This window comes from Convolutriloba macropyga, chromosome 11, assembly GCF_964194025.1.
Source record: "Convolutriloba macropyga chromosome 11, txConMacr16.3, whole genome shotgun sequence".
NCBI lineage: Eukaryota > Metazoa > Xenacoelomorpha > Acoela > Convolutidae > Convolutriloba > Convolutriloba macropyga.
The window spans coordinates 43,397,958-43,424,122 of NC_134478.1; the positions used below are offsets into that span (position 1 = coordinate 43,397,958).

Here is a 26,165-nt window from a genome sequence, read left to right on the forward strand (position 1 = left end):
CACAAGTTTTATGTACTTTCATGAGAAAGCCGTCTCTTGATTTTAAAAAAAAGTCTGCGTTTTTTCCTCATTAGTTTTGTTGAAACAGCCATATTTCAGCTGGCTGTAGCGTTTTCTGAAGTTTGTTAGCTAAGGCAGAGTGCAGTAAAGGACGATGTACAGTAGATGACACTGGGAAAAGGATTATTATTTATTCGATAATCCAAAATAAAGCTCTAACCACGACTTGGATCCGTTGTGAATTCACAATAATATGGAAATATTTTTGGCATGAGAATTTAGCTGGGATGTGTGTTAAGGTGGTCCCGAACGTGGAGAAAGCGGAGGATCAGGAAGCAGAGGATGAAGCGGAGGAGGAGTCTGGAGGTCATCAACTCCATGGCATTCAACCTCATCATGAGGTGCTTCAATTTACTGGCATCCAAACAGTGTCAGGTATGTAACTTCAAAACTCTTCCGAACACACACTTTTTACGCTTGTATACATTGTCATTTTTCGGGTTGTATTCTACTACAGATTTCTCATATTCGGTTACAGATTTGTTTGTTGTTTGGGACCTGTCCTGATCAAACTTTCGGGATCCTATACCTTTTACTCCCTCAAGCACTCCCTATATTTCAAACTAACTTTGTATCAAAACTGCTTGTAACTGATAGCCATGAGCTCCTCGACAGTGATAGATTCGTAGTTCTGGATACTGGTGATCTTAAAGGATTGATGTTCGTTTCGCTGGCCATTTTAAAACCAAATGATGGATTTTAGATAACAGTAGCCTGCCTTTGTGTGGTATGTTGCGTGCTATCCTGTTATGTACTGCCAAATGCACAGACGGGACTGGAGGATGAGACAGATCTGATCAATCGCAACTCTGTCTTCTACTCTTTTGTTCACATGGTCAAGACCAACTTCAGAATACCCATGACAATCTCAGTCGCTGTTTACTCTAAGGTAACCAATTGACATCCTAAAAAATGTTGAGTCAGCATCATGATCATAACTTAAAAGCAAGCAATACGGGGGGGGGGGGTGGATGAGCAGATCCCTGTAATGTTAACGTGCTGCACGTAGCCCAGCTATTTGAAATTCAAGCTGCTGGTTGTATTAAAAAAAATTGCCCTGCAATTGTTAACTCGTCTGCAATTTATTTTGCATGTCAGTCATTCAGGTGTGCGACCAAAATTTGTTGATTGAACTTAAAATATTCCGTTAGTATTCTCTAATCTTTCTTGAAAGAAAAGTATTTGATGTACTATAAGTATTATTGATAAAGAATGAGGTCAAACAGCTAGGTCCTATGAAAGGGAAACGACTGGTTGTTATGGAACTGTTGTTTATGCAGGACGTGGATTTGAAAGACCCGAAGATCCAGAGATCTCTTGTAAATCTGGACAACGATGTGAGGGAGATAGACATCATAGATCCATCGTCTGACCACATGTTCTGCTGGCTCAAGAGATTCCGGAGATTCCTATCTCGTAAGTTTAATGCGTATTTCGACATTTTTTTCAATCAAATGTTTTTCGATTGGGAAAAATATGAAAGCCCGAAGGCGGGCTTTTAAATTTTTTTCGATCGGGAAAACAATGCTTTTCGATTGGGAAAAAATATAAAAGTCCGAACGCGAATTGAGTCGCGGCTCATTATCCGTTTTAGCGTTTAGGTTTGGAAATGAAATTGTCGCGATTTTTGGCCGTTGATTTGACCTGATGTTGTTCCGTCCGTCTAATTGTGCTTATTGTGTACAGATCTGCAGGCTGCTGGAAAATTGAAGAACTATGAAAACATGACGTCAGAAGTGGAGATGGCGCGTGTGCTGATGACACAGCAAGATAACGGCCACTACAAACGACTGGATAGCCAGCGTGATCTAGTAAATGCGGATGGGGAGATTTCTCAAATTGCGTTTATGTCTCTGTTGACTGCGTGGTTCAACTGGGACATCAAAGGTGTGTTTGACACACAACCAGGGTTCGAGCCTCCGCCACCGCCAATGCCGCCATTCAGCGACAGAGTCAAATATGGTAATTTGCACAATTATATCTTCTACGTTTGTGGATTCATACGATATTCATTTGCTCAAGCAGCAATGTTTTGAAGCAAGCAAATTTGGAACTATCCCATCGGCTATCCCTACCTCTTCTGACTGTTATTGACGACCATTTTCAGTAACCTTCCGATTTCCTTTCTCCTATTGTTTTATTTGAGTGAACTGAAAATTGATAGAGATTTAAGTGCCCTAAATTCTAGAAAATAACAGAAGTACTTATGAAAAAAGCTCCAGATGGGTCGCCAGTTTTTCCGAACTAGCAGGGAGTTGAGCTCCACTTGAAATCTGTTCAACTGAATCAAGCCTCCATCGTTTTAAGCAAGTGTTTGCTTTATAAATTCTGGAGCTTTATGATCAGGTTGAAAAGGCTTTAAGTGGAACGCAACTTACTGCGACTTACGGAAAACTTACAAACTTGTATTTGAATTTGCTGCGTAAGTACCCGTGTTGTTTCTCTGGAATTTAGAGAAAGTATAGATTTTAGAGAATTTAGAGATTGAATCCATATATTAATTCTGACTGAATGCTGTACCACCATGTCTAGGCTCGAATCCTCGCATGTTTTAGCGGTCCTTAAACATGCAGCCCAGCGTAATGCATGCGTTTTGAGACATGCTATATCGCCATATTTAAATTCCTAATTCGCTCATATTTTGCACTCATAAAGCATGCTGCATAGCAAAAACAAGCCAAATAGCCACTAAGCAAAAGTTTGCTCATTAGAATGGTTAATAGGCGTAAGCAATAGGTAGCCGTAGCGCAGAGGCTAAGACCAATGACTGTCAAGCGAGGGCAATGGTTTCGAGTGTAAGTAAAGTCTGAAAAAAAAACGCCTAATTTCCTGGACCACAAAATTGAGAAGTTGGTTTTTCTTTTTTGTTCTTTTTTTTAGTTCCTTTTATTTCAATTCTTTTCGTTTTTTCCTTTCTTTGCTTCGAATCGTTCTTTTTCGTCATGTTTTGGATCTAATCTGAGCAATTTTTGCGCTCATTAAGCTTGCCAAAACAGGTGAGGCATTAAAGCCATTGCCAACAATATTGCTGCTTCAAAAAGATCAATAGACAAATGGACTATGCATGGGTGGCGTAAGCGATAAGACCTATAGCTGTTAATCGAGGGGAATGGATTCGCACGCGAGTTGATGCGAATAATGGCTCTTGTTTTCTTGACCCCAAAAAGCAGGTAATTGTTGTTTTTCGTCCACTTCTGTGTTTCTCTGCTTTCTTCCTTTTTTTTTAATGTTTCATATTCTGCTTTGTTGAAGAATTTTTTCTTTAGCTATCAATCTAGTTCTGACCCACCATGTTTAGGCTCCAATCCTCACATGTTTTAGTGGTCCTTAAACATATAGCCTAGCGTAATGCATGCGTTTTGAGACGTGCTATATCGTCATATTTAAATTCCTAATTCACTCATATTTTGGACTCATAAAGCATGATGCATAGCAAAAACAAGCGAGCCAAATAGCCACTAAGCAAAAGTTTGCTCATTAGAATGGTTAATAGGCGTAAGCAATAGGCAGCCGTAGCGCAGAGGTTAAGACCAATGACTGTCAAGCGAGGGCAATGGTTTCGAGTGTAAGTAAAGTCGGAAAAAAACGCATAATTTCCTGGACCACAAAATTGAGAAGTTTATTTTTCTTTTTTTTTGTTCTTTTTTAGTTCCTTTTATTTCAATCCTTTTCGTTTTTTTCCTTTCTTTGCCTCGAATCGTTTTTTTTGTCATGTTTTGGATCTAATCTGAGCAATTTTTGCGCTCATTAAGCTTGCCAAAACAGGTGAGGCATTGAAGCCATTGCCCAAGCTATTGCTGATTCAAAAAGATCATTAGCCAAATGGACTATGCATCGGTGGCGTAAGCGATAAGACCTATAGTTGTTAATCGAGGGGAATGGATTCGCACGTGAGTTGATGCGAATAATGGCTCTTGTTTTCTTGACCCCAAAAAACGGGTAATTGTTGTTTTTCGTCCACTTCTGTATTTATTTTATGCTTTCTTCCTTTCTTTAAATGTTTCATATGCTTCTTTGTTAAAGAGTTTTTTCTTTAGTTATCAATCTATTTATTAATTTCACCTCAAATGCTGTACCACCATGTTTAGGCTCCAATCCTCATATGTTTTGGTGGTCCTTAAACATTTAGCCTAGCGTAATGCATGCATTTTGAGACGTGCTATATCGCCATATTTAAATTCCTAATTCACTCATATTTTGGACTCATAAAGCATGATGCATAGCGAAAACAAGCGAGCCAAATAGCCACTAAGCAAAAGTTTGCTCATTGGAATGGTTAATAGGCGTAAGCAATAGGCAGCCGTAGTGCAGAGGTTAAGACCAATGACTGTCAAGCGAGGGCAATGGTTTTGAGTGTAAGTAAAGTCTGAAAAAAACGCCTAATTTCCTGGACCACAGAATTGAGAAGTTGGTTTTTCTTTTTTGTTCTTTTTTTTAGTTCCTTTTATTTCAATTGTTTTCGTTTTTTCCTTCCTTTGCCTCGAATCGTTCTTTTTCGTCATGTTTTGGATCTAATCTGAGCAATTTTTGCGCTCATTAAGCTTGCCAAAACAGGTGAGGCATTAAAGCCATTGCCCACAATATTGCTGCTTCAAAAACATCAATAGACAAATGGACTATGCATGGTTGGCGTGAGCGATAAGACCTATAGCTGTTAATCGGGGGGAATGGATTCGCACGCGAGTTGATGCGAATAATGGCTCTTGTTTTCTTGACCCCAAAAAACAGGTAATTGTTGTTTTTCGTCCACTTCTGTATTTCTCTGCTTTCTTCCTTTTTTAAATGTTTCATATTCTGCTTTGTTGAAGAATTTTTTCTTTAGCTATCAATCTAGTTATTAATTTTAACCCAAATGCTGACCCACCATGTTTAAGCTCCAATCCTCACATGTTTTAGTGGTCCTTAAACATATAGCCTAGCGTAATGCATGCGTTTTGAGACGTGCTGTATCGTCATATTTAAATTCCTAATTCACTCATATTTTGGACTCATAAAGCATGATGCATAGCAAAAACAAGCCAGCCAAATAGCCACTAAGCAAAAGTTTGCTCATTAGAATGGTTAATAGGCGTAAGCAATAGGCAGCCGTAGCGCAGAGGTTAAGACCAATGACTGTCAAGCGAGGGCAATGGTTTCCAGTGTAAGTAAAGTCTGAAAAAAACGCCTAATTTCCTGGACCACAGAATTGAGAAGTTTATTTTTCTTTTTTGTGTTCTTTTTTTAGTTCCTTTTATTTCAATCCTTTTCGTTTATTTCCTTTCTTTGCCTCGAATCGTTTTTTTTTTGTCATGTTTCGGATCTAATCTGAGCAATTTTTGCGCTCATTAAGCTTGCCAAAACAGGTGAGGCATTAAAGCCATTGCCCACGCTATTCCTGATTCAAAAAGATCATTAGCCAAATGGACTATGCATCGGTGGCGTAAGCGATAAGACCTATAGTTGTTAATCGAGGGGAATGGATTCGCACGCGAGTTGATGCGAATAATGGCTCTTGTTTTCTTGACCCCAAAAAACGGGTAATTGTTGTTTTTCGTCCACTTCTGTATTTATTTTATGCTTTCTTCCTTTCTTTAAATGTTTCATATGCTTCTTTGTTAAAGAGTTTTTTCTTTAGTTATCAATCTATTTATTAATTTCACCTCAAATGCTGTACCACCATGTTTAGGCTCCAATCCTCACATGTTTTGGTGGTCCTTAAACATATAGCCTAGCGTAATGGATGCATTTTGAGACGTGCTATATCGCCATATTTAAATTCCTAATTCACTCATATTTTGGACTCATAAAGCTTGATGCATAGCAAAAACAAGCGAGCCAAATAGCCACTAAGCAAAAGTTTGCTCATTGGAATGGTTAATAGGCGTAAGCAATAGGCAGCCGTAGCGCAGAGGTTAAGACCAATGACTGTCAAGCGAGGGCAATGGTTTCGAGTGTAAGTAAAGTCTGAAAAAAACGCCTAATTTCCTGGACCACAGAATTGAGATGTTTATTTTTTTTTTCGTGCTCTTTTTTTAGTTCCTTTTATTTCAATCCTTTTCGTTTTTTTCCTTTCTTTGCCTCGAATCGTTTTTTTTGTCATGTTTTGGATCTAATCTGAGCAATTTTTGCGCTCATTAAGCTTGTCAAAACAGGTGAGGCATTAAAGCCATTGCCCACGCTATTGCTGATTCAAAAAGATCATTAGCCAAATGGACTATGCATCGGTGGCGTAAGCGATAAGACCTATAGTTGTTAATCGAGGGGAATGGATTCGCACGCGAGTTGATGCGAATAATGGCTCTTGTTTTCTTGACCCCAAAAAACGGGTAATTGTTGTTTTTCGTCCACTTCTGTGTTTATTTTATGCTTTCTTCCTTTCTTTAAATGTTTAATATGCTTCTTTGTTAAAGAGTTTTTTCTTTAGTTATAAATCTATTTATTAATTTCACCTCAAATGCTGTACCACCATGTTTAGGCTCCAATCCTCACATGTTTTGGTGGTCCTTAAACATATAGCCTAGCGTAATGGATGCATTTTGAGACGTGCTATATCGCCATATTTAAATTCCTAATTCACTCATATTTTGGACTCATAAAGCTTGATGCATAGCAAAAACAAGCGAGCCAAATAGCCACTAAGCAAAAGTTTGCTCATTGGAATGGTTAATAGGCGTAAGCAATAGGCAGCCGTAGCGCAGAGGTTAAGACCAATGACTGTCAAGCGAGGGCAATGGTTTCGAGTGTAAGTAAAGTCTGAAAAAAACGCCTAATTTCCTGGACCACAAAATTGAGAAGTTGGTCTTTCTTTTTTGTTCTTTTTTTTAGTTCCTTTTATTTCAATTCTTTTCGTTTTTTCCTTGCTTTGCCTCGAATCGTTCTTTTTCGTCATGTTTTGGATCTAATCTGAGCAATTTTTGCGCTCATTAAGCTCGCCAAAACAGGTGAGGCATTAAAGCCATTGCCCACAATATTGCTGATTCAAAAAGATCAATAGACAAATGGACTATGCATGGGTGGCGTAAGCGATAAGACCTATAGCTGTTAATCGAGGGGAATGGATTCGCACGCGAGTTGATGCGAAAAATGGCTCTTGTTTTCTTGACCGCAAAAAACAGATAATTATTGTTTTTCGTCCACTTCTGTATTTCTCTGCTTTCTTCTTTTTTTTTAAATGTTTCATATTCTGCTTTGTTGAAGAATTTTGTCTTTAGCTATCAATCTAGTTATTAATTTTAACCCAAATGCTGACCCACCATGTTTAGGCTCCAATCCTCACTTGTTTTAGTGGTCCTTTAGCATATAGCCTAGCGTAATGCATGCGTTTTGTGACATATTTAAATATCTAATTCGCTCATTTTTTGCACTCGAAAAGCATTCTGCATAGCAAAAACGAGCGAGGCAAAAGGCCTCGAAACAATAGTGTAGTCATTAGAATGGATAATAGGGTAAGCAATAGGCAGCCGTAGCGTAGAGGTTAAGACCATTGACTGTCAAGCGAGGGGCAAGGAAAGTCGGAAAAAGTCTTTTTTTTTTAGTTCCTTTTATTTCGATTCTTTTCGTTTTTTTCTTTTCTTTATCTACAATCTTTCTTTTTCGCCATGTTTTGGATCTTATCTGCACATTTTGCGTTTTTGCGCTCTTTGAGCAAGCCGCATACCGAAAACACGCGAGGCAAATAGCCACCTACCAGCAATCCGCTTATTAGAAAGGGTAATAGACGTAAACAATGGGCATCGGTATCGTAAGGGCAACGGTTGTTACGCGAGGGACAAGTGTTCGAGTCCTAGTGGGTCGGAAAAAAGGTATAGTTCCCTGGACGACAAAATTTGGATGTTATTTTTCTTCTTTGTCCTTGTTTTTGTTCCTGTTATTTAGCTTCTTTTCGTTTTTGTTTTTTCTTTTTTCTTTTTATCTTTCTCTAGTCAAATTTAGGATTCCAATCTTCAAATAATTTGCGCTCATTAGGCTTGACGCGTATCTAAAACAGGTGATTCAATAAATACATTGATCGAAAACTTGCTTATGTAGAAAGAGCAATTGACACTTACATTACGCATCAGTAGCGTCAGGGATAAGACCTATGACAGTTAAGCTAGGGACATGGTTTCACACCCAATTTAGTAAAAGATGGCTTTTGAGTTCTTGATCCAAAAATGGGTATTTGTTGTCTGTGATGCACTCTTTTCTCTTTCTTTTTTTCTCTCCGAATCTTTGCTATCATTCTCTTTTAATTCATTTTTCCTTTCCTCTATCAACTGGTTCTATTAAATGTAAGTCGCACTTGAGACGAATAGTTAACAGTGCTCCTGTCTTTACAAGCTTTTGGAAGCGCTGTACCTCCATTTTAAGCTCCTAATCTGCGCTTGTGTTTGCGCGCATCATACATGTTGCAAAATTAGGTGAACCAATGAAGGCATTGACCAAAATATGGCAGATATAGAAAGAGCAATAGTTAAATGCAATACGCATCGGTAGCCTAAGAGATGAGACCTATTAGTCTTAAGCGAGGGACATTGTTTCGCGATCGAAATATTATCGAACATTGCTCCCTTCTTTGGCCCAAAAATAATAGCAAAATTTTTCATCCACTCCTGTTTTTCTCTTCTTTTCCTCCTCTTTATCTCTATGTTATATATTTTTTATAGGACTATGTCACTATGATTAAGCATGGGTTCGGGCCCAGGTGGGTTTAAAAAATCCTAATCTCACTTAAATCTCGTACGCTGTTAAATGATTTTCTTGCAATGCTTTTGCGGGCCTGCTAGTTTCTATCGAATTTAAATCGACTCATATAAATCTGAAGAATGGAAATCGGCATGTTTATGCAAATATTCTTTAAAAGCCGACAGTTGTAATTTGACAATTTTGTATTCTGAATGTTTTTTTTAAGAAATTCACAGCATAGGCTATACAAACCGTTGTCAGTGCAAAAGCATGCCTTAATATGTTCTTGCATAGTTTTGTGACAGCCAGTTCGGAATTACCATGGAGAAGTCAATAGCGTACCGCAATGAGTATGTTGTACTGGAATTGATGGTAATTTTAGTTGAGCTAATAGAAACAACAAAGAAGTTTTACCATTTTTTTGAAATCAAAATATGGAATCGCACCAATCTATATATTAATCTATACAATCTCTATTTATTCTAACTCGATTGCTATACCACCATGTTTAAGCTCCATTCTTTACAGGTTTTAATGGTCCTTTTGCATGCAGCCTAGCGTAATACATGCGTTTTGAGACGCGCTATTCCGCCATTTTTAAGCTTCGAGTTTGCACTTGTTTTGGCGCTTATAAAGCATTTCGCCTAGCGAAAACCAGCGTGCCAAATAGCCACTGACCCACAGTTTGCTGATATGGAAAGGGCAATAGTCGTAGCAAAAGGCATCGGCAATGTAAGGGATAAGGCCATGGGCTGTTAGGCGAGGGACATGGGTTCGTGTCCGAGTAGGAGCGAAAAAGACGCATAGTTTCCTGTGTCATTTGGGAAGTATCTTATCTTTCGTTCCTTTTATTTTGAGTCCGTTCGTTTTATGTTGCTGTAAGCTGAGCGGAACTATATTGTAGTGCTCTTGGTTTTGTTTCGTTGTCTGGTGCTCTTTTTCGTTTACATTTGTTCACACAGCAAAGCTGATAAAGTCAATTTTTATGAATGATGAATGACTTTTTCCTCTCACTAACGGCATTTACGCGCGTTAGGTCATTTTTCACTCTCTTAAGCCAACGTTTTTATATCCTTTGCGTGATTGGATTTTGACCATACGGGACTTACCTCACTAAAAAAATGACTTTTGCGCTTTAAAGCTTCAGTTTAATTTGAATTACTTTACGGTCAAAGGAACTCTTTTGTGTAATAAAAGTCTCTAACGAAAAGGCTTTGCGCAATAAGTTATAACAAGCTTTACTAATTTATATCTAAATGTTTCTTGGATAACTTTTTGAGTGGCCTCGATAATTTTTTCAACTTATATCTGTATTTGTTTCTCTTTTATACGACAAGCAAGTCTTTTCTTTCCAACTATTCCGGCAATCTGCCGGCAATGTTCTTTTCTTTTTCCGTTCTTTTTTCTCTTTCTGGTCATTTTTCAGCTCCTAATCTGAACAATTTTTGCGCTCATTGAGTCTGCAGCTGAGCAAAGTCAAGCGAGAGTAAAAAGCCATTGACCAAAACATAACGGTTGTAGAGTGAGCCATAGACAAATGCAATGCACATCCGTTGCGTAAGGTATAAGGCGTACGGCTGTCAAGCGAGGAGTATGGGTTCGCACACGAGTTGTTGCCAAAAATGTTTATTGTTTTTGTGGCCCGAAAAGGGGTTGATAGTTGTTCATCCACTGTCGTCACATGTTTTAGCGCTCTTTAAACTTGCTGCCTAATGCAGTGTATGCGTTTTTAGACGTGACATGCCACAACGTAGAAGTTGATCTGCACAAGTCTTTGCGCTCCTAAACATGCAACACAGCAAAGCTAGAAAAATTTGCTAAACATAGTTGCTGCTACTTAGTGTAATAAATACGCGTCGGTTGCTTAAGCTGGAAGACCTATGGCTGTTAAACGAGGGGCACGGTTTTGAGACCAAGTTGGTACGAAACAGAAAACATAATTTTTTAAAAACTTTCTGTTGCGTTTGTAAGTTTTCTCGTGATGCTGCTGGGGCCTGCTAGTTGTTAGTAAAAAATAAAAGTTCTCTTCTTCAGTCTTACTGTCTTTTTTGAGACTGCATGTCTACAGAGATATCGCAGCAATTTTGTGGCAGTCTACCGGCTATGTTTGCATTAATCGGAGTAATGGCTCTTTGAAGATGAAGTTTGCTGACCTTTTAGTTGTTTGGAATCATTTTTGAGTTGTTAATCCTTAGAACAAATTATTAATTGCTCTCGAAGGCAGTTTGAAGCAACAAATATGTTGGTCTTTTTTGCTAAATTTAGGCTTGACCGTTTTGATTTACCGACTTCTACGCTTTCAACTTTTTCGTTTTCCTTGATCTAAATTTCTCATTCATAGATGTCAGCAGCTGAACTCAAGTGGTGGCAGTTCACTACAAAAAGTCAAACGATATTTGCGCCAAAATTAATGTAATTTTTTTGATCTAAACTTTATTAGGGGATATAGTAATTTTGTTGTCCGAGAGTAATTCTTCCGACGTTAGTTGGTTATGTTAAACATCTGCTCTCAGCGGGCTATTATTTTATTGCGCTGCTAATTTTTACTTCATCAAATAATTTTTGTTCTCTTTACCTCATTTTGCCGTTTTTTTTGTTTGAAAATGCTTTTGACTTTTCTACGCTAATTTCATTATTCGCTGATTCTGCTCAAAGTGCTTTTAAAAGGCAGTTGCTCAGCACAGACATCTAAATTGAACGGAGCCATAAAGAACGATTTCAATGAGAGAAGCAGAGTGAACCCATAAAGCCCAATTTTAGATGACCGCTATCTACAATTTGTTTTAGTGTTACCATCTCTAATGCCTATTGGCATAGGTACTGACCCATGTATCTTCTTAGGAACAGGAGTATAAGGGTTGTTGGAATAAACGGCTGCTTTTTTCGGCAATCTGTCGTGTGTTAAATTTTGGTTTTTTTTGTCTTTTTCAAGTTTTTTGGCTCCTACAAGTTTTATGATTTTCGCTAAAGTTGCTCGTTTTCATTTTCTTTCGCCATTTACCCAGAAGAAACCACTGAATATTGCTTAGTTTTTACTGAAACACTTGAAAAAGCTTTTTCTCGGTTAAGAATTTAATGTGTGTATGTGGGGTGTTGGCTGGGTCACTGGTTGGCTAGAAACGTCAATAGAAGGTCGCTTGAGAACATCAATAGAAGGTCTATTAAGAACAGCAATAGAAGGTCTTTGCTGTTTTTTGAAAGATCTGTTCACGCTTCTTGTTCGGCTTTTTCACGTCAGTGAGGATTCAAATTAGAGTGATGATTTAATCACGTTGGAGTCGCTCAGGGAGCGAAAAAGCGAGTAGGGGAGTGATCATGAGTGCTATAAATTTGATACCTATGCTTCTAATGGATCCTATTTGCAAATGATTGAACTCGTCGACAGGCAATTAATGCTTTCTTACTTTAACACTTCTTTGTCAAAAATTATTCTTGAAAATGTGTTTGCCCCTTTTTTAATTGCTCTCAAACGATGTTTGTAGCATTATATTAGTCCTGTTGGTCTTTTTATGCGATTTTTCACTTGACTGATTTTTCATTTGACCGCCGGCATTAAGCCCACTAGTCTCCAAGTATGCGATTCACAGAAACTGTTCAGGAGACTTATACTTATAATGTGAAGGGTGGTTTTCAGAGGTTGACCCCCCCCCCCCCCCAAAAAAACACCCCCCTCACCCACATCAGCCCCCTTACTTCACCCCCAATCCCCATCAGTGCACATCGTTCACGCCGTAAGAACCCCGTGCAGCCAAAGACCCCCTCCCACTGTTGCCCCCTGTTGACCCCATCAGCCCCCTGTTGGTGCACCCCCACCCCCGCTGAGCTCATCTCACGTCCCTTCAACTAAGCTAAGCTAGCCTCACCAAACCGTGGCTAGCTCCTGACAAAGCAACCGCTCGCCGGTCGTTTGAGAGCGATTCGCCGGACGTTAGTCGGTTATGTTTAATATCTGTTTACCCCTTTTTTAATATCTGTTTCATCATCTATTATAAGCAATGACAGTATCAATGGTTGCTAATGAGGCACAAATGAACCTAATTCAGTGTTTGAGTTTATGGCTTTCAAGACTTTGCCATCATTTTTCTCAAATTGTTTTTATGATTTTTTGAATTTTGATTGCATTTGTACATTTTGTTTGTTGTCTCGTTAATTTGAAATATTTTAATCGAATTTTAATTGTTTCGGTTTAAAGCTAATCTTCTCTACGATTTTGACTTTCATTCTTTCAAAGAGTTATTATCAACTTTTCTTTTTTGTATTGCTCAATTTGTTGTCTTATCTCATAGTCTCCTTAATGACAGGTCTCATCGGTTGCTAAAGATGCCCTTTTAATTGAATTAATCGTTTTATTTTGTTGGCCGTTTTCATTGAATCATACGCGTCTCGTTTTCAAAAAGTAACTGAATTTTTTATTTTATTTTTGTTTGTTGTTAGTAGCCGCCGTCAGCCTCTCAACGGCTATTATTTAGGTGCTCTTAATTTAATTCGCTTTGCCTTCTGATCACGTTTTTCGTTTTACATAAGTCCCAGTTTTCACGTTTGATTTCTGATGTACCTCACTCACAGTTTCCACTGAATGGATTTTAATTCTTTCACGCATTAAATTACGCAATGTAGTGAATACGGTCAAAGTCAAAAGAGCAAGATCAAAAGAAACAGGAGAAGCTCAAAGCCCGGTCATTAACTCATAGTTCATTAGGTTATCAAAGTTCATTAAAGCGATTGCTAGCTGGCATTGGTGCTATGCTTAATAGCCTTCAGTTTAGAGGCTGAATTAAATGTAATTTTAGAATCTAACCAAGTATGCAGAATTTGCACACCAAAAAAATTTGACCCTTAGACAAATTCTGTCAATTTCTATCGCTTTTTTCTTTTCCTGTTTCAATTCCAATGTGCATCAAGCGGGTCAACGGCGGCTATTTTCCGGCAATTTGCCGGCTCTGTTTTTTATTAGTGTTATATAACTTAATCTAATTAATAGCAGATCTCATCGGTTGTTATTGATTAACAGGTGGTTCTAATTATTCGCTTACGTTCACAGCAGTCCTTTTTAAGATTTTGACACCTACTTTTTGAAAAAATAAATGTATTTTGGTCTTAAGTGCTGTTGTTGCGGTCTTCTCATTTATTCTCAATTGTTGCTGGAACATGATGAGAATTTACAATTACAACACTTACCAATTTTAAGCACAAAAATGAAGATATTTGTTGATAGTGGGAATATAATCAAATATAATCAATCAAGATGTGAAACACAATGAAAGTGAATTGAAATGACTTGATTTAATGTAATGTAGGCCTAAAAAATGGAAGCTATTATGACGCTATGTTTATTTGTAGTGACTACAAGTGGACCAATCAGCGTGTCCTACTTCCACTACAAGCTGTCTGCTCACTCTCCGGCCTCAATGTCTCCGGGTCATCATCATCAGTTCAGCCGCCATCATGGCCCAAATGGTGTGGTCGAATCACGCGAAGATGCGCTTCGTGTGTCTATTTCGGAACAGCTATTCAGAATATGCGAGCGATACAGTCAAGGTGGTCTCAAGGTACACTGTTTTTTTTTTTGAAGTTTTTTATGTTACTAATGGACGCCGAGATAAAAAAACGCATTGTTTTTGCGGAGTGAACCAAGACAATTCTGTCTTTCCTTTGAGAATGATGTTCTTGGTAGTAAAAGAAGCTGACTACAACCTCAACGCGGGGACGCTATTAGGGTTGCAGAAGTTGTCCCGCTAGGGGGACACTCTGAGGAAGACATTTACTGCAAATTCTGCATTCAACTTTCTGATTAAGGCTGTTTTTGATCAAGTTTAAACTTACAGCTCTTTAAGCAGTTAATATTTTGTTGGAATTCGTATTTGAATTTTTTGACGCCAAATGTGATTTCATTTGTTGTAGTCTTTGACTTGAGATTTTGGGTGATGGCAAGGTAATCATTTGATTATTTATGGAATATGGCTTACATTAATCAGCAAATAACAACCTTCATATTAACTGAAGTTTCATTGCATGTTGACAATGAGCAGTGATTTGAAAGATATATGTTGTAGGTGTTCCCAACTGGAGTGCTGGTGTTTCCCTGGTCACAACTACATGACGTCACTCTAGTATTGCTCTGTGTCTCTACAGTCACAGTTCTTACTCTCCCTACTGTGTACTACTTCTTATTCAGAAGGACACGTCTGTCTTTCACTATGGTAAGGAACTGCTCCGAAGTCAGCGCTAGCTTTGATAATAGTAGTAATCTGTCTCTCACTATAGTAAGAAGCGGAGGGTTCCAAGTAGTTGGGTTTGATTGAAACTCTACTAAGGTGCCCTTATTACAGCAATTACTCATTAATAGCTGCAATAGCGGTGTATCTATTGTTGATCTTCTGTTGGTCTTTTATAGCTGGGATTCTGTACGATGAGCAAAGTTTTATTGCGGCGCTCTTCGAGTCGAAGAGGAGTAATGATTTTTTCAATTTTTTTTTGGTTTTTAATAGCTGCTTACGGATGGCGTGGCTATTTTTGATCTCATTGTAGTTTTTTTATAGCCGCCGTCAGCAACTCTATTAGCAATTATTGAGGGGCTCTCCTTTTTTAATTTGTTCACCTATCGATCACGTTTTCCATTTTTACGAACTTAATAATTTTTTCTTGTGAGTAATCTCACTCATTGTTTCTACTGACTGGAATTTACAATTTACACGAACAAATTTACGCACTATAGTGTATACGGTCACGGTCAAAGGGACACAGCCAAAAGAAACTGAATGAGCCGGTAGAGCTCGATCTGTAGGTCATTGCGAATTAGGTTATCGGTGTTCATTAAAGTGATTAATTACTCTCGAGTGATGTTTGAAGCAATTATTGTAAACGTGTTAGTCTTTTTATGCAAAATTTTTGCCTGACCATTTGACTTTTTGAGTGACTCTTGCGCCCTTGACTTTTTGTTTTGCGTGATCTCAATTTCTCTCTCAGTCACAAGTGTCAGCAGCTGAACTCAAGTGCCAAGAGTTCACTACTAAGAGTCAAAAGAAAAGTGCGCCAAAATTGGCATTTTTTCGCGTCATTATTTCTTTGATTGCTCTCAAACGAAGTGTGTAGCAATTATATTTGTCATGTCGGTCTTTTTTAATGCGATTTTTTGCTTGACCGATGTTTCGTCTGACGCTTTTGACTTTTCGTGCTCAAAAACGGGATAACAGGTAGCACCCAGAGGGCATTAAGTGCTCTTAGAGCCTTTCAGCTCTGTTTCAGCTCAAACTGTTTTGGAGACTTATACGTATGCTGTGAAGGGCGGTTTTTAGAGGTTAAAGACCCCTCCACTGTTGACCCCCCACTATTGCCCCCCCCCCCCCCCCCGCACGCTGCTACCCCCACCCCACTGTTGTCCAACCCCGCCCGCCCCCCATCAGCCCTCGGTGCACCCCCCGGTTCTAGCTACCGACGAACAACCTGATTTTTATTAACCATAGCTGCCAAAGAATCTCCTCTAGAATTTAATAATAGGCTACTGCATAGTTTCTTGTAGTTATGGAATAGTTTCAACATTTTAACATCACGAATTTTAGCCTTTTTTGACAAAACGTGCAATTTTTCTAATTTTCTTGCTTTTCGTTTTCCTTATTCAGGTTTTTCGAGACCCAGGAGCCGGCAAACATCCTAAGAAGTTTGATATTAATTTATTGACAAATTTTCAATGGCCATGGAATAGTTTTTCAACTTCTTAATATCACAAATTTTAGCAATTTTTTGATAAAACTTGATTTTTTCAAGTTTTTTTGTCAATTTTTAGGTTTTGTCTAGCCTCAAGAGCAACGGAACTTCCTCTGGGATTTGATAATATGTTACTGCTTAATTTATAGATGTAATGGAATGTTTTTCAAGATTATAATATTCCGAATTTAAGCAATTTTTAAAATACTTGCAGTTTTTCATGTTTTTGATTTTTTTTCCGGCACCAGATCCCTGCGACCACCTCCACTGCATAGTTTCTAGAGTTAATGGGATGGTGATCAATTTGTTTTATGACTCCATTTTTAGTAATTTTTGGATAAAATTTAATTTGTTTTTCAGACTTTTGGAAAAATTTTATCATTTTCCAAGTGAATGGATCTTTGAGCCAGCGAAACTATTTCAGGCTTGAAACAGGGATACTGGATAGTCGCTTGAGACAATGAAATGGTCCTTAAGATATTAACATCTTAAATTTTTGCAAGATTCTGTTAAAAATTGCAATTGTGTCCAAAATTTTTCAGTATTTTTTGTCCTTTTCTGATTTTAGCGACCTTTACTGGCCAACGAAACTTTTTAACTCTTGGCGATTGGTTACTTGACAGAAATTTCGAGTCAAAAATGGTTTTGAACTTTTTTTACTGCGAATTTGAAAACTTTAAAATTTTGCCTTCTTCAGTTTTTTACTATATGATTTTTTTACCAACAAGCTAGAAAACTAGAAGTTGCAGAGTCGAATCCTATCGCGGAAAATTTTCCTATCTCCCTTTTTCTCTCTGTCGGTTAGGGTTTCTTTCCTTCTCTTTCTCTTCACTTTTATTTCTCTCTCTCTCTATCACTCTATCTCTCACTCTCTCGTTTTGTTGATGCCGCACTTCAGCTGCTGTTGAGTGGCGTAATGTCTCTAATCATCTCTGATCCTCATTAGCAATGAGTTATAGTAGAAATGTTTTTATCATAAATGACTTAGCAGGCACTTTTTAGGATTTTTTAAATTGCTCTGAAAAGCAGTTTGTAGCAAATTTATTGATCCTGTTTCTCTCTTTTATGCAATTTTTCGCTTGGCAGATTTTTCGTATGACCCATTTGACTTTCGTCTTCACAAGCGGGATAAAGAAGTAGCGGCCAGTTTGTATTAAGGTCTCTTAGAGCCGTTCAGCCTATTAGTCTTCAAGTATGCGATTAACAGAAATCGTTTTGGTGACTTATACTTATGGTGTGAGGGCGGTTTTTAGAAATTGATCCCAGACCCCACCCACACACCTCCCCCACATCAGTCCCCCCAATCCACTTTTGCACTCCCGCTGCGGTGCACCCGCTGGCTCACCTTACGCCTGTTCAATTAATCTAAGGCTAGCCTCACTAAACCGTGGCTAGCTACTAACGAATGCAACCGCTGGCCGGTCGTTTGAGAGCAATTCGCACGACGTTAGTCGGTTATGTTTAAAGGTTGTCGTGGTATTTAATAAACTCTAATGATGTCACTTGAAGCCCCCCTTAGTGGATTTAGCTACTCTTCCATCCCCTCATGACTGAAGGAGGCTGCAATAGATTTGATCTCCCCTTAGTCGTTCGAGTGCAATTTTTCCGACTTTAGTCAGTTCTGTTGTTTCTTCGCCGTTGCAGAAATCTGTGCTTTTGCTCAAATTGACCTTTTACAATATTTATTATAAAATTTTATATAGTTCTGCATTGGTGTTTTTACACGTTTCGTAGTGACGTTTACGCACTTGACTTTTTGTGTGATTTGAATTTCTTTCACTCATAATTTATGCAGCGGATATCATTTGGCTGCAGTTTACTAGTGAAGTTGAATGAAAAATACGCAAGAATTGGTGTAAGTTTTTCACTTAGCGGTATTACGGATTTTTGGTCACAAAGCGAGCTGTGACGTCACGCTCATTTTGAATAAATTTGCCTCCCCTGTCTAATTTAATTTTTCTTTCTTCAATATCAGGAGTCTAGAAACCACATTGATTCTCTCTCTCTCTCTCTCTCTCTCTCTCTCTATCTCTATCTATCTATCTATCTATCTATCTATCTATCTATCTATCTATCTATCTATCTATCTCTCTTTCTCTCTCTCTCTCTCTCTGACTTGTCTTTAATTGACTTGTCTTTCTCTCGTGACTTGTCAATAACAATTTCTGTGTTCTTACTGTCTTCAATTTTCGCGATGCCAGTTTTTCATTTTTTCTCCTTTCGACTTCCTTCCTTTTTGACTTCTTTATGCTGGGTTCACTCTTCTCTCATTGTGCTAAAAGTGTTTTTAGGTGGCAGTTGCTCAGCAGAGCAGTTCAAGATGAACAGAGTCAGTATCAAAAAACGAAATCAGAAATAGAAACGGGATAAACCCATAAAGCCCAATTTTAGATGCTAGTTACTCGAACTTTGTTCTTAGTTACCGTCTCTAATGCTTATTGGTATTGATACTAGCCTCTGTGTCGTCTCAATACGAAAAATGAGTATGTTCAGCTCCAAAATGGCATCAAAATAGTTTGCACTTTAAAATTGTTTTTGTACAAAAATCATTTTTATTAGTTTTTTTTTCTCTTCTTTCAATCGCAATCTTGGTTATGGGAATCAACTGCGGCTGTTTTCAGGCAATCTGCCGGGTATGTTTTAAATTGTATATAATTGTTTTTGCGGGCCCGCTAGTCTAACTGAATCTGCACACCAAATTAGAAGGCTTTTTGACACTTGGAAAAGTTCTGTCAATTTTTATCTCTTCTGTTCTGTTTCAATCCTGATGAGCGTCAAGCTGGTCAACGGCGGCTATTTTCCGGCTATGTTGAAAAAATGATCAAACATCGAAACTGGTGACCCAAGTAGTATTTGTGTTGCAGCTGTTCCTGTATGCTGGCCAGATGCTAGTGACAATTGGGGTATGTGTCTGTGCTAATGTACAACTATCTCCTCTCTGTCTGCTAGTGGTGACATGTCTCTTCACTGTGTCAGCTGCCATGTCTTCTGTCGTCATTGCTTATCCATTCACAACTACTGACAATGAACTCATTGTGGATCTTCTGCAGGGTTGGACTTGGTTTTTTAAAGCGGCAGCTTGTCTAAGCACTATTTGATGAGCAAACAAAAGTTTTTTTTTTCCTACTTTGCTTTGGCTGGAGGAGACATGCCATGATAATCTATTTCTAGTGGAGTGAGTTATTTTTTCAAAGCACAATTTGAAGCTCTTGCTTGAATCATGCTCGGCGAGGTATTCTAGTTAATAGCCGCCCTCATCTCAGCCGGCTATTATAGCGCTCCTATTTTTTTTGTCGAATAAAAATATGTTTCGCTTTACCTCATTTTGTCGCTTTTTCAACATTTTGCGTGATATCTTTTTGACTTCTCTAGGCTAGTTTCTCTCTTCTCTCATTCTGCTAAAAGTGATTTTGAACATCAGTTGCTCAGCAAAGCAATTCAAAATGAACAGAGTCAGTATTAAAAAATTGAAGTCAGAAGTAGAAACGGGATAAACCCATAAAGCCCAATTTTAGATGCCCGCTATTTGAACGTCGTTCCTATAAGTCTTAGTTACCATCTCTAATTCTTATTAGTATTGATAGTAGCCCCTGTAGCCTCTCTCTAAGAAACAGAAGTACGTTATGTTCAACTACGAAATGCCATCAAAATAAATCGGACTTAAAATTGTTTTTGTACAAAAATGTTTTTTTCAATATCTTCTATTCTTTCAATCCCAATCATGCTTATTGGAATCAACGGCGGCTATTTTCCGGCAATCTGCCGGGTATTTTTCGACATTTTGCGTGAAATCTTTTTGACTTCTCTAGGCTAGATTCACTCTTCTGTCATTCTGCTCAAAGTCCTTTTAAGCAGCAGCTGCTCAGCAAAGCAATTCAAATTGAAGAGAGTCAGTATAAAAAAATCAAAGTCAGAAATGTAAACGGGATAAACCCATAAAGCCCATTTTTAAATGCCCGGTACTTGAACTGTGTTCTCATGTTTTAGTTACTATCTATAATGCTTATTGGTATTGATACTAGAACCTGTCGCCTCTCACTGAGAGATAGGAGTATGTTTAATTACGAAATGACATCAAAATAAATCGCACTTAAAAATGTTTTAATACAAAAATCAATTTTTGTTGATATTTTCTTTTCTTTCAATCCCAATAGAATTATGGGAATCAACGGCGGCTATTTTCCGGCAATCTGCCGGGTATGTTTTGTTTTTGGACGAAAAGTATCAGTGAAAAGAGTTCAAATAGTCATTCGAAAAGCCTCCAAAGCATTTTTTGGGTACTGAAATTGTTGAGTATGGCAATGAAAATCTAAAATGGTTTCAATAAGTAATGCGTAAACAAATATTATTATAGTTGCGAAGCTGTAAGCTGAGCGGAGCTATATTGCGGTGCTCTTGGTTTTTTATTACAATTCAAAGAATTTGAATTGTATTGAGGCGCTGTCTTTTTTTTAAGATCTGTCCACACATTTTCTTGATTTTTGAAGTCAAATTTGAGTTGTGATTTTGGTCACGCCGAAACAGGAAATGGAGCGAAAAAGCGAGTGGTTTTTTCGCTCTAAATTTGAAGTAGAGTGAGAAAACGGTATTTGAAACGGTATCGGATTTTTTTCTAAATGGTTTTCCCATTCCATTCATTGTCCGTTCATGGTCTAGTTTTCCTTTTAGTCAATGAAAACTCTTTGAATTGTTCGTCAGGACTTGTCCTGCTATGTTTTTTTTTGTTCCGTCGTCTGACCCTCTTTTTTCGTTTTACATTTGTTCACACAGCAAAGCTGAAAAAGTCTAATTTTCTGAATGACATCTTCCTCTCAATAACGGCATTTGCGCGCGTGACGTCATTTCTCACTCGCTTTAGCAAAAGTTTTTAGGTTATTTGCGTGATTAGGTTTTGATCATACGTGACTTACCTCACTCAATAGGATGACTTTTGCACTTTAGAACTTAAGTTTAATTTGAATTTGTTTAAGGTCAAAAGAACTCATATGTGCAGTAAAGGTCCCTAATCAGAGGCTTCTGCGGAATGAATTTTAACAAGCTTTATTGATTTAACGCTGAATGTTTTTTACCTAGTTTTTTGAGCGGCGTTGATTTGATTTTTGTTTTCAATTTAGATCTGTATCTGTTTCTATCTCTATTATATGGCACGCAGGTCTATTCTTTCGCAGCTATTCCGGCAGTCTGCCGGCTATGTTTCATATATATTTTTCTAGCTGGAATAGGGTGTTTACTCTTAATCCATTTCAGTTGCTGGGAACTTCTACTGTCGTGTATTTGTGATTGTGTTCATCTCCTCTCTCACTCAGGCACTCAGTGCTTCCCTTCTCTACTTCTCTGCGTACAACTTATTGTCTAAGTTAGTACTCAAAAGCAATATTTCGAAGTAATCGAACGAAATATTTCGATGGCTAAACTTCGATAAGGACGCTTTAACTGTTCTTAAGCACTTTCAATATTCGTTGTTTGAACTGGTAAGTACAAAATCCTATTACACGTTAAATAAACGTTATCCTAGTAAAGAAAATTCTACGGGCGACGTTCGAACATTAGTTTAAAATTCATTGTGACTGTTGATATAAGCTGGTGAGTTACACTGTGCTGCATTATTATTTGGAGATTTTTTGGATAAGCGATAAAGAGACGAGACGAAAACGTTTTCAATTTTGCTATTTTAGCATCAATGCCTTTTTTCAGCCACGTGTTGTGGTGTGTGTTGGTGTCATCGGGAGTCTCTTTTGCCACTTTTGTTCTGGTCGTGCCAGCATTGACCTCCCGGATGTCATCCTACTGTGTGAAATTAGCCAGAAGGGCATCCGAGTGCAGGACCAGCAGTCACAACATGCTCTCGTACACACAATCTGCATCTTCAGTAAGTTTGGGATTCAATTATTGACAAAAACATTAAATATTGCAGTTCACTGATTTTAAGCGTCAGCTCGTTGCGGTGCACATTTGGTTTAAAAATTGGACGCAATAAGAAATTTGACGCTCAATTTCGTCAAATGGTTTTAAAAAAATATGGACAGGATGTAAAGGTTAATACCGAACAGCTAAAATTAGAGGTCATTTTGCAAGTAAATGCTCTCTGAATCCTGTCCAAATGTTGTCGACCTTAAGTTTTCATAAGTTGTCAAAAGCTGTTCTGTTTACATTCAGAAGGCTATCTAATGAATTAAATTTTGATGTCATGTACATTGTTGGTCATAATCATTTGGGTTTTGGAGAACGGTGAATAGCCGTTTAGTATCTAGTCCAGTTTATATTGAACATCCGTTGTAGGACCAGTCTTGGTACTGGTTCCCCTATTCTGCACCTGGGTCTCCCTGGCAGGGAGGGGGAATGGGAGGTGGAGGTGGTGGATCCTGGTATCACAGACGTCATAGGCACTGCAGCAGTGGAGCCTCGCCACCCAGACCCCCGCATCCAGATGATCCAAGGGGTCTACTCTTGAACTCGTCCAGTAACTCGTTTGTCATGGGTGGTGGTGCAGGAATACCAGGATCTGGCCATGGCCTTCAAAATGGGCGAAATGAGTCTTCTAATGGCATTTACCCAATGCAGGTTTGTGTGATTGAATTGTTATGAATAGCACTCGTATATAAGGTGAGAGTAAATAGGAAAATGGAAATCTACAAAATCTTAGTCTCAAAAGAGTCGTATTCAGTTAATCGACAGCATTTTTTCCATTCTTATTGAAAAAATTAATTGTTGGGTAACATGCGGCTCTACTGTACCTCGTTATCAGGTTGGTCAACAGTAACTATCAATAAAATTTGGGCGCGTATTTCTTACAACCCAGAAAACTGTTTATTACAGATGACGACGAAGCGTCTGAGTTTCCTGAGTGGTCAAGGTACACTGACAAGACGCCAGAGAATGCGTCTTCAGAGGTCATACATCCGGAACCAGCAGTTCCTCTCTATGGCTCTCGCTGGACAGACTAGTTCTCGCAATTCTGTGTCGAATGCCTCCTGTTCTCCAAGATTGCAGCAACAGCACAGTCACTCATCGCATACTCGATTCCACCACGGACTGGCAAGGTCCATCTCGGCTTCAAGCCAGCAGGTGGGTTATAACCGAGATAAATTCATGTGTTTTAAGAACAAGAACTAGGTGGTAAAACAAGCTGAGGTGGTTAAACAAGCTGATGGAATTTGTTCTCAAGACAATTCAAGTTTTCTTGTAACTATTTGTTCAAGGGACATTATTCTGAGACATTCAGTCATAGCCATATTTTAATAAATTGTTGAGAGCTATTTGAATCTGTCGGTTATGAAAGACAGCTCAAGGGAGTTTTTGAAAACAATTAAAATTTAGATTGATCCAATACTACCCAGCAGAAACCTACTGAGTCGAAACGTGTCCAGTGGAGGTTCGACCATGGTTCCAACTGGAACTGGGGCGATTGGTCCCCCTCCTCCCCTCTCGCCTCGCCTGAACCGGGTACCTACGATGGCCCCACCCCTGATCCATGAACCTCCTTCTACCTGTTCCACAGAAAGGAAAATGTTTGCTCTGCCTCAACAGCACACGGAGGAGGAGCACGAGTGTTGTTTACCAGGTCATCAACAGAACAGGTAAACTACAACTCAAATTATTTGGAATTTCAAAGCTTTTTAATTGCTCTCGAACAAAGTTTGAAGGAATTATTTTAGTCCAATGCGTCCTTTTTATCTAAAAAATTTCGCGCTTGATTTCTTGACTTTTGTGTGGTGTAAATTGCGCTTCAAAAAGTGTCTCCAAAAATAATGCGTTTAAAATCGACCAATCAGATCTTTGAAAATATTCAGTTTTAAAGCTCATTGTATGCCTTTTTGCTCTATGCCCATTCGGCTCTTCGGTATCCCTCTGTGATTCCCAACAAGAATAACTGCGATATATTTACAGTATATTAGAAGTGTATCTGTTTCAGGTACCCTCTTCTGTTGGGTGCAACAGGAGGGGCAGAAGATACTATAAGTGGGTGTATCGATGAGAGAAGTGTCAGCGGGGGCAGTTCCTTCTACCCCTACTCTGTGACAGATGCAGAGAGTGACTTCCTCCTCATGCGGTCTCCAAGTCAGACTATCGAGGAACCCACTAGACATTCGAACTCACATGACCACAATAACAGTTCTTGTTGCAATGACCTCAACACCGACATTAACATTGACACTTGAGTACAAGACAAGACAGAATAAGAAGCTCGATGAAAATTTGTAAATGGACAGACGAAGTTGAAATGGAATGATATAAAGATGGAAAATATATATTTGGTTAAGATTTTGTTAATCTTATGGAGTTCTATACATGGTTAATACTTTGTAATTACACCAGGGTAACGAAAGGTTAAAGAAGTAATTTTGTATCAAATTGATGATTTTCTGTCTTTAGTTAGTGCATTATAGCTAAAAAATGTCGATTTACGAAAGCCATAAGATTTATATAATGGTAATCTTTATGATTTCGTGCTAATTTTCGATATCAATTTTGTGATAATTCGAAGACGGAAAAGCACTTAAAAGACGGAAAAATTTCCCTACTCCGTGCCATGAGTATAATCATGACTCTTTTCTTGCCTTTTAGCTTTGCTTTCTGCTGCAGTACCTCTTAGTTGCAATAAATAATAATAATCGTCAATATACAATGTGATGATGAAGCTTCCTAGTGGAAATTGTTGATGCAGTATTTCATAATCACTGAAATCAGGGGTCAGCCACTTTAGTTCCTCTTCATTGTAGTTTGTAGTTGTTCTTTCGTAGTTTTCATTTCATGGCTCAAGATACTTTTACATTTTAGTTGATTGATGGGAAGTGTAAATTTGGACAATTTTGCATACTAATTGAGTTTTTGCTTCCATTGTGCTCTGCTTTTCCTAAGCTCTTTCATTTTTGGTTGGTCTTATAACATGGGCCTGTAAACACCACGTCTGTCTGTACGTATTAGGGTACAGTGGATACTAAATCTGTGCTTTTTTACTGCTGAGAAGATGCAAACGTAACATCGCTTACTAGTTGCGCTCAAACAAAATTTGATGCAATTATTTGGGTTCTGTAGGTCGTGGTTATGTTATTTTTTGCTTGATCGAGTTTTCGTCTGACCATTTGACTTTTAATCCCTAAAAACGGGATAAACTGTTTGATTTCGAGGGCATTGAGTCTCTCTTTTTAGTGTTCTTAGAACTATGCTTATCTCTGCTTATCATACGTTTTTATCAAAACTGCTGAGGAGGTATAGTATCATATGGAAATAATTTTGGAAAGGTTCAACGCCTCTTTTCTAACTTATCCCGTGGGGCTAGCGTCCGTAAGCTCAAGCTGGAAAAGTCAACCCCCTGCACAGTCGATTGAGAGAAAATCGACCGGTTATGTGAGGTCCGTTTTTCGGATATTCGCTTCGCGCTTCTTCATTTGAAATATTTTGGTTGTGTGGGAACAACGTGTTTTTTACTACTCGAAAGAGCTTGATTTCGATCTCATCTTTCCGACAGAAAGACGTCACTGGATGTAAAAGTCAAAGCCATCACACTCAAAAGGCCTACTTTGGAGCTCACCTTTCGTATTTTTTCTAGCACATAATTTACAAATTTCACTTCTTAATTACTTCTTAATTATGCGATGAGGCGCTTATTAATTGCTCTCAAACGAAGTTTGTAGCAATTATATTAGTCCTGTCGCTCTTTTTTTATGCGATTTTTCGCTTGACCAATTTTTCGTCTGACGCTTTTGACTTTTCGTCCTCAAAAACGGGATAAACAGGTAGCGCCCAGCGGGCATTAT

The 26,165-nt window shown here is 38.3% G+C and overlaps 1 protein-coding gene across 1 annotated transcript in view; it reads left to right on the forward strand.

Annotated features, from left to right (window-relative positions):
• Positions 1-25,245, forward strand: part of LOC142349873 (uncharacterized) — a 53,140-nt gene extending 27,895 nt beyond the window's left edge. Inside the window, exons 16-28 of the mRNA XM_075401698.1 lie at positions 300-435; positions 764-949; positions 1,341-1,476; positions 1,747-2,022; positions 14,044-14,252; positions 14,757-14,903; positions 19,272-19,458; positions 21,655-21,763; positions 22,102-22,276; positions 22,687-22,968; positions 23,224-23,472; positions 23,725-23,984; positions 24,320-25,245. Coding sequence (XP_075257813.1) covers positions 300-435; positions 764-949; positions 1,341-1,476; positions 1,747-2,022; positions 14,044-14,252; positions 14,757-14,903; positions 19,272-19,458; positions 21,655-21,763; positions 22,102-22,276; positions 22,687-22,968; positions 23,224-23,472; positions 23,725-23,984; positions 24,320-24,566 — 2,599 coding nt within the window. The 3' untranslated portion in view covers positions 24,567-25,245. The remainder of the gene's footprint in view (positions 1-299; positions 436-763; positions 950-1,340; positions 1,477-1,746; positions 2,023-14,043; positions 14,253-14,756; positions 14,904-19,271; positions 19,459-21,654; positions 21,764-22,101; positions 22,277-22,686; positions 22,969-23,223; positions 23,473-23,724; positions 23,985-24,319) is intronic.
• The last annotated feature ends 920 nt before the right edge of the window (positions 25,246-26,165 follow it).